Raw genomic sequence first — 14,946 nt, 5'->3', positions numbered from 1 at the left:
TATCAAATACAAAGTTTAATTTTTTTAAAAAAGCTGTCATCTTGCAAAACATGTACTGGGGCTCATTCCTCAATAATACATAAGATTTTAAATTAGAGTAGGTAAATTAACAGAGTGTAGCCTTGTTTGCAACTATTAAAGTGATACACAGTCTCCAGCTTCGGAAGCCCTTAAATGCAGGCTACTAAATGCTGGAAAGACAAATTAGATTGGGAAATGATGAATCTCTCCTATTTTTTTTTTCTAACAGTCATTCATTCCTCAGGCTTCTGATGGAAATAGAAGACACGTATTTGATCTGACATATTTTGGCAGTTCTGTGCTTGATTCAGGAATATGAAAATTATTTAACTTATGTACACATAAATTTGCGCTACTGCGAAGGTTTCCAGCTCATCTGATCTGTGAGCCTTCTAGGAAGAGCAGACACAGGCTACAGAGACTGTGCTTGGAGGATCTTGAGCTGTGGGAAGAGTGGCATAATTTTTTTTTTTCAGTCCCTTGCACATGGCTCATTATCTTCCACATTGAGGTAGCAGGAGGTGCTACTACCTGATACTACTGACTGAAATTCTGGTCTTTGAATTAGTGTCAAGAAGACAACAATCGTTTCCTAAAGCAAGAAGCTGACTGTAATTTTTCCCACATTTATCTGTTGCACCATACAGCAAGTTGTATGTATGTACTGTCATCATGCCATGTAACCAAGAAACGTTCTCTGAATTAGTGTACAGGACATTTCTTCAGATCCTGAAGTGCATGTGTAGAACAGGGAGCTTGCATGTCTGCATAATTTCTGGCAAGAGCTGCGTTTTTGAAATTCAGTCATTGGAAAAAATAGTAGCCACTAAGTGATGGTTGATACATCTGACTGTATGGCATTTTATCTTGTATATGAAATACACTTATGTATTTTATATCTTCTTATAGTTATGCTGATACACTATTGTCTATTAAGTCAGAGGCTTCATCTCAAGGCCAAGATTATTTAAGCTGGAATAATATCCAGAACTGCATTGACATGGTTAATATGCAAATTCAAGAAGAAAATGAAAGTAAGTAATTCTTCCTCCACATTGCCCAAAGAGGTCATAGTCGGGTCTTTGGTATGTAAATCTGTGAACTGAGTGGCCTTGTTCAGACACTCTTGAAAAGAGCAGAGCACTTAAAAATTTTGAAAGCCTCATGATCTTTAAATGTCCTTGAAACATTCCTGTTTGTTTCAGATGGCTGAAAGATATCATAGGGTGCCTGCCTTCTGCAGTGTTAAAAATGCCATGGTTCTGCCTGCTTGGCAGTATCTTCCAGCCCTGGGTGGTCTCACTTTGGGGATTTTGCAGTTGTAAGCAAAGACCATATTGGGACATAGGGGAGGAAACTATATGCAGTGTTCCATGGAAAAGTGTGTTTTATTGTGTAGATTATTCCAAGTGCTTGTTTTCAACAAGGGAGTTAGTAAGAAGTTAGACAATGCAAATATCTGATTTCCTGTAAGTTGATTTTCTGTCCGAGAGTAGCTTCTTATGCCCACATGTTCTCATGTGAATGGATTTAGAGTTTATTTTTGAAGCTGAATGTAACTATATTGCCATAAGAGGGTGGTATTATATTAAATGTGATAGCTGGTCATTTGGTCTTCAAAAAAGATAAAGCACTGAATTCTTCCACTGCATATAGAAATTTGAGGCTATCGAGTTATGCCAGATTTGCTGGAGCAAGGAAAAGAGAGGCAGCTTTCAGACTGCCTGCCATTTCAGAATCTGCCTCAGTGCAGTTTGAGAGCCTTTTTAAGACACGGGCTGCTCATGCCCTTCCTGTGCTGTCATTAGTGTCATGCATGCTGCTGTTTCATACTGATAAGGGAGGTTTTATATTGCAGAATTTCTAAAACTGGCTGGATTATTGCTTCCTAAACCTAGTCCAGTGGTTGCCATGTGCCCTGTGGCAAGGTGGGGTGCTGAACAGTTTATTTGACTGGCAGAGTCACTTTTTTGTCTGAACCTGTGCACTTAGTAGGAGTTGGAAGAGACCTTGCAGTAGCAGTGAAAGTCTTCAGGACCAAAATAGCTGCACTTGGTCCCAGTGACACCGACCTCTGCCTGGGAATGTTTGGAGAGGGCAGATGGGCAGAGAGAAGAGGAAGAAGGGAGGCCTCTGTTTCCATAAGCAGGTCCCATAACTGCATGGTTCCTCTCTGGGACCACCTTGGAAAAATTGCTCCTTCCCCAAGCCTTATGATGACCTGGATCTGTGACCGCACCAGGTGGGTTGTGGTGGGTCTGGAGACACCACACACCGTTGAGAGACAGTCCATCAGGAGCAGGGATGTCATCCCTCACAGGTGATGGTGAAACCCTTGACTGATGCCTTTCTGGGGTTGCTTTAGGGACAACAAGCAGTGCATTTCAGTACTGTTCAGGGGTAGGAGAAAATTGATTTGACACTTCTTGGCCCAGTCTGAAGAAAATGAGTTAAGGTTTTATTAAATACACTGGGCCTTGTTACTTCCTGACTGAAGTACTGAGTGCCACTGGTCACAATTGTCAGATTGGTTATTAACAGTGACATTACAATGAAGAAGGTTAATTGCTATGTAATGCTATAGCTGGAAGTGCAGTATCTATATATTTGTCCAAATTGGAGTTTCAAGTAATGCGGTCAAAAATCACTTGAGAACAAAATTTTCAGCCCTGTGAGCCAATATGTTAGTCAACATATTTATATGTGATACCCAACTTTTTCTTAAGCTTCATGTAGGTGCTTCTGCCCAGAAAATAGGGAAATCTGTTCTCCTTTTTTTGTCAAGGGTAATTTTGATTTTTAGGAAGATTTTTATCCAGATATATCAATAACTATGGTATGAAGGAAAGCTGTATAGCATAATAGCTTCAAATGAATATAAGAACAAAAATAATTTAAAATCGGCTGCTGTTGCTGCCTCTGCTTCTTATGTGATTTTTCTGTTCTTCATGTTACTGCTTTGTTTGTACGTGATATCGGAAAAGTTGCAACTTTCTTTGGTAAGTGCCTCTTTAATAACTTTTCTGTTTTATAGGAATCATTGCAATTGGACACATTAATGAAGCAGTTGACCAAGGAAATCCTGACAAAGCTCTAGAAGCCCTGCTATTGCCCACAGCCAAGCTTCAAGATGTGAGACCAGTAAATGCAAGGCATTGTCAGGATGTTCTGCACCATGCCAAAGCACAGAAATGCAAGGTTAGAATTTTTACTGTTGTTTTTTGTGAGAAGTGAAATGCCAATTCTTTTCACTTGCTTCTGTGTCCCTGTCCTGCTGCCCCGATGTTTGCATTAGCTTTGCCAGTGCGGTTGTAAATAAGCCAGTGATGACAAACTAGCGCTAAGTAATTTTGCACTACAACTTATTCTGACTGGCAAAATGGATTAATTCTCAATGTATTAAACTTAAGACTTATTCTGCATATGTCTTGCTACTGACTTGGTGTAATCTCATTTTAATTCTACTAGGTTGTTGCAGCTATTACAAAACATGGGCAGCAGCAATCCTCACATAGTTATGAATTTGTGTAAGGATACAGTTACAGGACTGTGTCAGGCAGATAGCTACAGTATGGATGGAAATTGAGGTTTTTGCCAGAAAATGTCACAATTATGGTATTACTTAACAAATCTCTGGGAAATATTTTGAGGAGTCTCCTTTGCTTAAGTTGATTTATTGCAGTGGTGTTTTGTACATATTTCTTTTACAGCTTTAACAAGGTGATGCAATAACAAGGTGATGGTCTTCTACGTGCCTTCAGTTTAAACCTATCTCAGCAGGATGTTGCTATCTGCTTCCCCAAAAGCAGTGGCCTGGTTAGCATACAGCATTACGGCTCCGGGAAGCATAAACAAAGATCAGCCTAGCAGCTTGCAGGATGTGACTGAACACAAGACTAGCTAAAGCTACTAGCACAGCAGTTAAAATGTCCAGTGTCTGGAAAACACAAAATTCACACAGTGTCTCTAATGTAACATGGTGAGCTGGGGAAAGTCTGCAAACCCTGGCTTGTAAAGTATCTTCCAGCATTTTTGTCACCTCCTCTGTGGTACCTGCTGTGAAACCATGTGTTTCTGTAATCTGCTGTCAGAACTTTTGAAAGGTCTTTGCACAAGTTAGTTTCTCACCAGGGTTCCCAGGTAAGGGCTGGTTTCACTGAGCCCTCAGTGCTGAAAGCCTTCTTCCTCGCCATGTGTGCTGGGGAGGCTTTTGTGCATTCTGACTTCGCCTGTCCTGGACGAGCCAGGGCCAGTATTTGCGCGCAGTGCGGGTGGTGGCGGCACAGTGAGTGAGGATGACCCCAAGGCAGAGAGCTATAGCCCACAGGTACCTGCACACAGCAGCTCTACCCTGGCTCACTCCTGCGCTGTCCCAGTGCTCCCCAGATGCAAACCTGGTGCCCACTCCTGTCCTGGTGTGAATGTGCTCATAGGAAACAAATGAGTGTTTCCAAATTTTGGAACAAAATTGTACAATCTCTTTGAAATCTTCTCACTCTGAAATGTTTGATGTTCCTAGAGACTTCTACTGACCTTTCTCTTCTGAGCTATTTTGGTTTTGCAGTCTTTTGGCAGCTACTTAGAGTACCTCTTCTGTGAACAGGAGTGTTACTTCTGTTTCAGAAGAGAAGAAGACATGGTGCTCCCAAAAGAAATACTCGGATGCGTACCTACTCTTTATGGTGATCAATCAATAGATATCACCGTTCTTTAGGTAAAGAAGTTATTTTGATTGACATTTCCTTAAAGAAAAAAAATCCAGACACAAATGAAAAGGTAGTGCAATTTTTGACGTCTATTTTCCTCTTTTTCTGATCCCTGTTTATAAAGCAGATCTGTCTTAATTTGTGTTTAGCGTGTTTTAAGAGTGAGCTGTGGTAAAAGGAAGTATTTGATTTACAAGGATCAGATAGGTCTCCCTATAAACTTCCTGCCCCAGCATCTGGAAAAACATGTGTGTCAAACCTTCTCAGTTACTCTAAGTAGCTTGCTGTCACTTCCCCACAGCTCTGGTAATTTGGGGGAGTAGAGTCTGCACCCAAATCTACCAGAACCCGTTACAGGTCCTTATCTCAGATCTGACCTATTTGTTCCTTGCTTGAAACTGAAAACTCAAACCTAGAACTTATTTTGTCCTGTAAATCTTAAACCACAGCTTTTAACAGTTGTGAAGGCCTTTTCAAACCAAATGCATTCAGGTCCCGGCGAAGAGAAACCTTGTGTTAAGGGAGTGTATTGTGGATAACTGAGAAGTTAAACAGATGGACCAAATTGCTACATTTGGTTGTAGGGTTTTTTATGTGATAGGTACAGAGGTTTTAGTTAGGTTCACCTTGTTGATATTTTCAATAGTTGTGTCATATTTGAATTATTTTAGAATTATCTTTAAAATTTGTTCTTGTGTATGTTGAAGGAATGGCAGGATTAAAACTATCTTAAATTAAGAGCCAGAAGAAATAGAAGAAAGAGAGCCTCACCAGGCTGCAAATTCCCCTGAGGCATTTTCCAGTGCAGGTTATTTTATTTAAGTAAAATTTTTTTACAATAGTATTATCAAAACAACATAAAACATTTTTATCGTCACTTCCATGCTGCAGTTACAAATTCAAATGACAACCACTGAGCTAATTTTCTAGAAACTTAGTATATATGTAGGTTTTGGGTTTCTGTAAAGGTAAAAGTTGACCCATTGTTTTACTAACAATCAATGATAACTAGTTGCAGGATTTGTAACACTGTAGGTATTTCCTGTGAGGATGTGGAAATAGAGAATACTACAAAATAGCTTCCCGCTTTTGCTTACCAAGCAAGAGTAACACATGCCTGCATTCACACTGATAAGGGTTGGCTCCCAGCAATCCCTGTGGGCTAGGGGAGTGCAGGCGCTGACAAAGTGGAAGAACAAGTCTCCAGTGCAAAGCTGGTTAAGCAGCCTCATAGGAGAGGTAGTCTTGGAAGAGTCAGGTTCTGTGTCCAGGGCTGTAGATTTACTGTTCTGTGAACCTATGGGGACTCTATTTCCAACATCCAGGGCAGTGTTTGCTCTTCACTGCTCCAAGGCATGTAGGAAGTGCTTTTACTTGTTCCCATTTTCACTAGGCCAAAAGCTTGGTTTTGTATCACTGTTTCTGCAGTGATCGTTGGCTGAGAGCTAATTTGAAATATTATGAATTGCCCTAAAAGTGCTGTTTGAATGCTGATTCCTCTTCTGGTACTTAGAAGCTGTGGTGACTGATACTCTGGCAGTTTCTCCATGGCCAAAAAGTGATCTCAGAAAGAAATGGAGGTGCAGAGCTACTTACCTGAATCTAGGCACACAAGTGTTGCAATACGTGTAATAAAATTATAGAGCTGGAGAAGTGTATTTCTGGAGATATTCCTTGTGTGGGAGGAGGTAAATTTAACTGAGATTGTGTTTTCTAACATGTTTTACTTGAAGTATAAATGTCACACCTGAGATTTGTTGCTGTCTGGGTTAATACTATACAAAATCATAATTCCAGTAATAGAAATAAATTCATCTTTCCCTGGATATTTTAACCATTGTTAGATAAATATTGGATTGACTTCTAATTTTTGACATCAGAAAATAAAGGAAAGGATCAAGACAACTGTTTAGGCTGCTAAGACATAAAGCAATTAGATAAAAAGATACAACCCATCTGTATTGTAATAGTAATAGTTGATGTGATGGATAATAAGGATAATATTGCTCGGCACAAAGCAAATAGCAAAGATGGTAAGAATCAAAAGACTGACTTTTACATACCAGAACCATTCATGAGTCTTGAGTGTTTGTATAATTGAGACATAGCAGAACACGATAGTTGCAAGTGGTATCAAAAACCCGAATATCGCTAAGGACACATAGTAGTAGAACTGGAAGGAAGATATGGTTTCACAGGCGCTGTGCACGTCGTGGCAGGTGTAAATGTCCAGTTGCTTCACGTAATAGCTTTGCTGCATGATGCCAAGCGGGAGCATGTACAAGAAGACGATGGCCCACACAGCAGCGCAGGCAGTGATGGCATTGGCGCGCTTCGGGAGGCCCTTGTAGGTGAAGGGGTGAACGATGGCCATGTACCGGCTGATGCTGATGCACGTGAGCAACAGAATGGAGCAGTACATGTTGCCGTAAAACACTGCCGTGGCCATTCGACACATGGTTTCCCCAAATATCCAGTTGTTCCCATTGATGTGGTAGGCTATTTTGAAGGGCAGCATGATGCAGAAGAGCAAGTCTGAAACAGCCAAGTTTGTGTAGAGGACAGCAGTGCACACAGAGCGGATCCTGAAGAGTAGCATCCACAAAATGATGGCATTAGATGGTACACCCAATAAAACCGCACTGAGGTAGACAGCAGGTATTAGTTTGGTGCTCAGAGAGCTGGTCAGGTACTCTAGAGTGTTGTTGTTCACTTCTGTTAGAGTGGAGTCATTCGACTTTTTTGAGGTGCATTTGTTTTCTCTGATATGGATGGTTGTTGTCTCCCGTCTATAGCATAAGGGGGGATGTAATCATAGTCTCTTGCTGAAATTCCACGAAAAGTTTTGATAAGAGACACTGTTTTAATTGCAGACCCATTCAGTGAAAATTCTGAAGCTTAGAAATAAAACAGAGTTAAAATTGTTAAAAAGGACAAACTACTGTATTAACATTATAACTCACCTTCAGGAACACAGAAGTATAACCATCTCCATGGGAAAAGCAATAGAAGTTTAAAAGATTTGGTGACATTCTGCTTTGGGTGTTCATATCAAATGTACGGACAACAGTCTTCATTTGCCATTTCAGACGCACTTGAAAATTCATCATTAATGTAGTATTAGCTCATCTTTCTGCATTTTGTGTGTTTTCAGTAATCTTTGGTGAAAAATATCAGACACTTCTGTAATGCTTATGACCAGTGGAGGGTTTTTCCCAGTAGTAGGAATGTTGGTCATTCATAATATAGGCAGTCTTGGTTTAGGGTTGATCAGAATGTCCAAAGCAAACACCGTTACTGTCCTTTTCACTTCATGTATGAAATGCATGACTGCAAAAGATGCAAAAAGCCCTATCTAGTCTAACACAGACTAAAGCTTTCAAATTAGAAAACTGAAATTACACTTGTTTTCTTTGGTCTCACATGTGAAATTGTTATTCTTCAGCTTCTGACTAAAGCAAACCAGATCTTTTCAGCTTCTCATACCTGAGCAAGGGCAGTGTCTTGAGAATTGAAAGCAAATGCTTGGGCAGGTATTAGGTGTAATTTACTGGGAAGTGAATAAAACTTTCCAAGCAGCAGGAAAACATTCCATGAGTAAATATTGCCAGCATGTGGGCAAAACCAGTAATATCACTTCTATTAATGCCTGTTCCTGAATCTTTAGTAGCGAAATTTGTAGAGACATTGACATTTCCACATGAAGCACAAATGTTTTCAAAATGCTTTTTGAAGCCATGTGTTGTAAGATAAATTTTGCACAGTAAGCAACTGTGCAAGTATTTGTGTCAGTTTTGTTTTCTTGGCTGCATTTAATGCAAAATTCCTTACTGTAAAGCCTAGAGCATGCACCATGAAACTGTAATTCAGAAGCAAACTGAAATATGGATGAAAATCTTTGGACTTTTTTTACCTTTCCATATTTGAATAAAATATGGAAAACAGTTTTATTAATGCTTACTGGCAGACTTACAGTAGAATGTTTTAAAATAATAATTAGTATAATTAGTAGACTACATCATTTTTAGTGGTTTTTTGATGGTTGCTCTAGAAAACTAGTTTTAACCGCTCTTTAAAAGTCATACGTGTGCCTGCATGGGCAGGTGTGTGTGTGTGTGTGTGTATTTATTTATTTATTTATTTATTAAAAAAATATTTATGTATACCAGCTTTCAAAATGAGCTTGGTTTGAAAACAGTTCTAATTCTAGAAAAGAAAAAAACCAGGTTTGTTATTTGATCATTTCCTTTAGTTATTTTTATCACAATAGTCATCTGAGCATTTCCTTCTAATAACACCATCTGTGAAGTTGTAACACAAGACTCTACAGGTTTAAAATTATCATGTAATTACAAAAATACTAGATAAAAGATGTGTCTTTAGTAAGTGCAGAAAGTTCCCTTAAATTCTTTACAGAAAATGACTGGGAGAGGTAAGGTGTCACTGAAATGAAAAAATAAAAATCTGCTTAAAAGGAGACATCCTAGAGTAGTTTTCTGTAGTGATGCTTGTACAACTTTTAGTTCGCAGCTGGTAAAGAAACTCCATTATCAAAAGCCTGTACTATTTACTAAAATATGGAATGGATACAGAAAGGAAGACTCACCTGTAGTGCAAAGACTGGCTGTAAGAGAGAGCAGTCCAGTGAAAAACAGTATCTTCATTGTAGTGTGTGAAATCCAGCCAGCTGAATGATAGTGCTGCGCTAGTTCATCTCAAGAGGTGTTTTGTGGGGGCTTTTTCCCCTCTGTAAGGGACTAAAGAATGATTGATCTGTCCTCCAGAAGCATCCTGTAAGCATGAGGTTTATGGTAAGGAGCTAATTTGTTCTTTGTCTGCTACAGCAAGAGGGTGTGACGTATCCAAATATGCACACATGACTCAGTTTCAGCCTCAGCCCAACACAGAGATAAAATTGCTTTACAGCAGCAATTTAACTCCTAATTTACCACAAGCCTGAAGCTGATGTGCAGGGTTCTGCTGAAATTAGTACCTACAGATATTTGGAGTAAAAAGGTGTTTTCTGGAAAAATCAGTCCTCAAGGGTCTCATTCAGAGACCAAAATGTCAATGGCTGAACTCTGTAACCGTCTCCAGGGAAAAGCCAGGCTTGGAGAAGAGTGTGATGATCTCAGTTTAGCAAAAGGCGAAGATGGAGAGAAGCCACACATACAAACATGCCTTAGGAGAACTGCATTCTGCTTTGCCTTTTGCCTCCCTACCCACTGTAAGCTGTCTGGCTCCTTTGATCCAGCTACTGCCTCCACTCAGATGGTTTCCACCCCTCCATAGCCTGCAGCTTCTAAAACCTTTCCCCTATTTTCATTTGCTGTTTTGTTGATCCCTTCCTTTTTCTCTGCCTGGCTTTTTTTTTTTCTTTCCCTTTTTTTTTCCCCCTTCATTGCCAAATAACAACAGCTTTTTTCAGCAAGCAAAACTAGCCCAAGTCTTGGTCTGGCTTCCAGGCTAGTTGTGAGGCTCAGCATAAACTGTACGTGGCTTCAGAGCAGTATTTGTGTCTGTTCTTGCGTTTAATGTGTAAAATCTGGATACCAGATGAGGAATTCTTTTCAGTTTCTCAATGCTTTTCTCAAAATTCAGTGGCAGTTTGGGAATTTATTACACATTCTCTCAAATGCTAACTCTTAACTCTCACTTGGTAGAAAAACAAGCAGTGTGTGTCCACTGTCCTGTGATTGTCTGACAACACTTCATGTTATTTATGTATTCTGCTACCTTATTTACATATATGATGCAAAGAAGAGCATGTCTTTAGGGTTTTTTACCCTGTTTTCTCTTGTACTTTCTGTGGATATCAGATTTATTAGATCTTTGGCCTGAGATTCAGTGCTTAACCAGGGATACTCATTGCAAAGTTGCTTATTTGTCCCCACTCTTTTAGCTTGAATGTGTTTCTAGCTAGTTTTTTTTTCCTGAAATATTTGTGTCTATATTATCCTAGAACAATGTCAATCAATACATTACAGCTTCTCTCATCATTAGTCTGTTATAGGCCTGGCACTCCTATTTCCTCTTTAGCATGAATTTCCCCCCCACCTACTGGATTAGATTTTAAATATTACTTTAACCCTGTTTTATCTGCTGAAGTGCTGGTATCACCAGTGAGCCTGGGCAGTAGGGTCGGTTAGCAGGGATGTTGAGCCCACTTTACTGCACCTTCTATTTTAACTGGGGTTTAATGTCATGCACTTTTAGCCTGTAAGAAGAGCGGTCCCAACTCTGCTGCTTAATTACAGAAATGTTTGCACAAGCTAAGTCATCATTACTAAACCTGAGCTGTGTTGTTATGTCAGTTTTCACTGTTATTTTCTAATGTAACGTGTACTTAGATATATTCAAGGATCCTTTCCAAATAAGGGTTTTGAAAGAAAGCCAACTTCCTGCAGTCTTCTGCTGCTCTCTCCTACTATCACAGTGCTGCCTGATAATGTGGGATTTTATGTGACTCAGACTATTTTGCTGACATATCATGGAAATAAAAATGTTTCAATTTTTACTGATCTTTAGTAGGATGAATTCTATGCCAGCAGTGTCAGCAAATTCTCCTGTTCTTTTACACATCAAAACTTTCAGAGCTTTGTATCTGAACGGGATCTTTTCCAAGTTATCAAATAGTATATGAGTGTGTTTCATTCCGATTTTAAACAGTCAAATTATTTTTAGTGTTCAATGGCTTTGCAGAGATTGTATATTGGAGCTGTATCAGTATATTGAGACAACTCTTGTTATTCTGTTTTTTCAAGCTTTTTACTGTCCTTTTTCCAGGAATCTCAAGATGAATCAGCGCTTCTCTGGCTGGACGAAATACAAAAAGAGGAATCAATGACAGAAATAACAACATAAAAGAAGCAGAAATCTGTAAGCATTAGCCTGCATCTGCAATGCTCTTGTTTTTCTTGGTCATGGGAAACTAGAATGGGTAATTTATTTTTTCCACTTCAGGGAAGGTGGAAGCCCTTCAAATATATGAGAAGAAATGAAATGCATGTTCTTTGTCATACTAAAATTGAGATGACTTAAAACTATAGGAGTGGTGTTAGTTCTATCTAAAGTGGTAATCTTTAAGGCATGGCTAATAATTCAGTGGATTTGGTTATACAGGTTAACATCATGACCAATCTTTCTAATGTCAGTGTATCTTCATGTGGCTCCCAAAATATATGAATGAGAAGGGATATGCTGTTCAGGAGCTTGTTTTGCTATGTATATGAGACTAAAATCTTTATGCATGTTGTAAGAGCAAATTTTTAGGTTTACAATTTTGCTTATTCATATTTCTTTATATTGTCTTTTATGAAGTGCTAACAAACAAAAATCAGAAACATATTAACTTTTAAAGCAGTGTAAAAAGAAGGCTAGGTCCTTCTGAAACGTATCTGCTCTTCCAGTCTGTAAGGAAGAGGAAATCTGTAGGAAAAATGCTGAGGCTTAATCTGTCAGAGTGTTGTGTACTGAATGCACTCAACACCTTTTGTCAAGGCTTGGGCTGAATATAATAATTTTAGAAAAAATATTCATAACACGTAATAAACTTTGGCAAGTAATGTAGAAGCAAGCACAGATGGGTGTATGGGGTACATTGCAGAGCACGGTGGTGTGCCTGCCTGTTCCAGGGCCAGCAGAGCCCAGACAAGGCACTGGGTATTGGTCAGCCTTCTGCTCCACTTGGCTTTGGGTGAGTCAGTGTCACCTTCTCTTGCACCTTTGGAGCTAGTGAATGCAAGTGCTGGAGTTGGTGCATTCCTGCAGTGCTGTGCTCAGCCATCCCTGGTGCAACGCGACTGCTGTGAGCCCACAGGCACATCAGGAGTTAGTGCTTGGGAAGCTGTGGGTGGAAGAGCTGTCCATTACGAATAGCTATCTCTGCCACAGGATCATTGCATTTTGTGCTACTATTACTTTAGAATTGATCTACACAATTAATACAGTCTTCACGTAAGAAGGCAGATACACTAAAGATAGCTGAAGTATTTTTGTAGGTCACACATCCAGAGAAAGCATTTGGTTTGGGTTTTCTGAGATAGGGTCAGATGCACACACACTGTCTTAACCAAGCTCTTGTGCTGAGGAGTGCTAATACCTTCTTTTGTGGAAAAACACCTTCTTTTGTGGAAAAACCTGGTTCCCATGCATGCGACCCAGAGCCATGAGGAAGCATCTGAGCACAGAGAAGGGAAGGAAATGCGCAGCTTGTAAACGGATTTGAGTTAAACTTAAAGAGCAACTTGAAAACACCCTCATTTGTGTTCACTGGTGTAAAAGCATTAAGAATATCTATCATAAGCAGCCTGCAGAAATTAGAACAGCATCATCCATATAGCAATACCATACGATGTTGCTATTGGTAAACCACTGCTCTATCCACTACCTAGTTGTAGTAAAATCTTCTAATATAATCTGTGTTGGTAATAAATGCACAGCTTTTCACAATCAAGGATGCTCAGTGGAACTGTTTTAACATGTCACTTTTAGGAAAACAATACTAATCTCCTGTATGCTGCCCTCTGGGTTGAAAGGAAGCATTGTCAGCACAGCACATTCTTAAAGAGCTCTAAGGTTTTGCAGCTAAAACCTGAGATTTAACATTTCCCCATGGCACAGAACCTGATACTTCCTATAACCAACACATCCTGTCTCAGGAAGTTTGCATGTTGTGTTCACATAGTCTAAACTTAAAGTTCAGCTTGATCGCAACTTGGAAAGGAACTTCTATTTCATCTATCACAGAGGCACTATTTTTGAAAGGCAAACAACTCCAAAACTTTTGCAAGGTAGTTAAAGATGTATTTTTCAGTTAAAAAAGTGGCTTTGAGATTGCTGCAGTAATGGCAATAAAATAAGCAGTAAAATAAGAGAAGGTACTGGCAGCAGTACTGAAACAGTCTTGATCACTTCCAAACTAACTTTTATGCCTTATATGAATACTAAATGGTGCAGTATTAAAGTTTTAAAAGGCTTTTATAGTTTTCCCTGTCAGTAAAGGACTCTGTATCTTGTACCTTTATTGAGGAAGAAGTGTTCAGTGCACTTCCTAACACATTGTGGTGCTTGCTGTGTGTTTTGTATCACCTTGCTTCACTTGAATGAGTTCAACCATTGTACTCCTTATCTAAGTGGAGAACAAAAAAAGATTGGCCAAGTATCAGCTGTATAGCCTTCAGGAACAGATTTGAACACTGACTTTGGTCTTGCACCGGGAGAGTCTGTCAAAGCAGGAAGTCTGTCTGTCCTGAGAGAGTCTGAGTTACAGGAAAAAGCTGATCTTTGGCCTTGCTGAGAGTTCAGGCTTATCACACCAGCCAACTGCAGCTTTGTATATCACAGCTGTTTGAAGGGAGGATGGGTGTGGAAAAGAGCCCTTCACAGTGTTGATCTGGTACTGACATCCCAACTGCTAGAGAAACAGACTGGAGCTGACAATTTTCTGGCAGTTGGGGATAGCTAATCCCCAGTTATCTTACGATTTTCCAGGGTCCATATGGCCTTTCTCTAGAGCAACAGCCACAGTATTAACTGCTAGCACTTAAAATTAAAGGAATAATTTCTGCTGAGTTGAGTTTTTTCCCTGATAAACATTTTTCTTATATTTTCCTTCAAAAATACAAGCATAATTAATCTAAAGATGAGGAAAAGCCAGATGACAGTGGACCTACATAAACAAATCTTAGCTTAAATTGTGTTTTGTCTTTGTAAAAACATCTTCCAGCACCCGTAACTATACGATGAAACAGAGGAAGGAAAGCATTCAAATCCTGCCAGAGTTGATGAGGCACATTGGGACTGTGTAAGAGTCTGGGGCCAGCAGCAGCCAGCTGTAATGTGTGGCTTCCCAGTTTTTCCTGCTTTCTTGCTGCTGAGGCCAGGTGCCTGGATATCACAGTGCCACAGCAATGGTGGAAAGACATCTCCAGTACACATGTGCTGGGGAGAGGTCTGTTTCAAAGCACAGAAAACTAGCAGGATGCTGTCTGATAGAAATCCAGATGGTGGTGGTGTGGTATTGTGCATCTGCTTTGTTACTCAGTTGGCTGACAATGTATTTTTGGTTGATCTATAACTGCCTAGCCAAAGCTACCCATTCCGCTTTAGTCAAACTAACAACAAAGAAAAACTGTTTCTAGTAGTGAAATCCCTTTCTGCTTGCTCAGTCTCATGGAGTCACTTCTGTACATGGGCTTCTGATATTGGATGCATTTTG

At 39.7% G+C, this 14,946-nt stretch overlaps 2 protein-coding genes across 2 annotated transcripts in view; one reads left to right on the top strand and one right to left on the bottom strand.

Moving 5' to 3' along the window:
* Positions 1-17: 17 nt before the first annotated feature.
* Positions 18-14,946, top strand: part of LOC121661152 (ras GTPase-activating-like protein IQGAP2) — a 40,154-nt gene continuing 25,225 nt past the window's right edge. The window contains 4 exon segments of the mRNA XM_042021008.1: positions 18-1,055; positions 3,056-3,219; positions 11,514-11,561; positions 11,564-11,606. Coding sequence (XP_041876942.1) covers positions 908-1,055; positions 3,056-3,219; positions 11,514-11,561; positions 11,564-11,606 — 403 coding nt within the window. The 5' untranslated portion in view covers positions 18-907.
* On the bottom strand, positions 5,479-9,645 carry LOC121661153 (proteinase-activated receptor 3-like). Its single transcript, XM_042021009.1, is given in 4 exon segments — positions 5,479-6,672; positions 6,675-7,511; positions 7,514-7,624; positions 9,334-9,645. Coding segments are annotated over 4 exon segments (1,140 nt in total). The 5' UTR covers positions 9,392-9,645; the 3' UTR covers positions 5,479-6,538.

Source organism: Corvus kubaryi, unplaced genomic scaffold (genome assembly GCF_017639235.1).
Source record: "Corvus kubaryi isolate FWS band 111438036 unplaced genomic scaffold, C.kubaryi_AGA036_p1.0 37073, whole genome shotgun sequence".
NCBI classification, from domain to species: domain Eukaryota; kingdom Metazoa; phylum Chordata; class Aves; order Passeriformes; family Corvidae; genus Corvus; species Corvus kubaryi.
The sequence above is the reverse complement of the archived record's forward strand: the minus strand, read 5'-3'. Positions and strand labels throughout refer to the sequence as shown.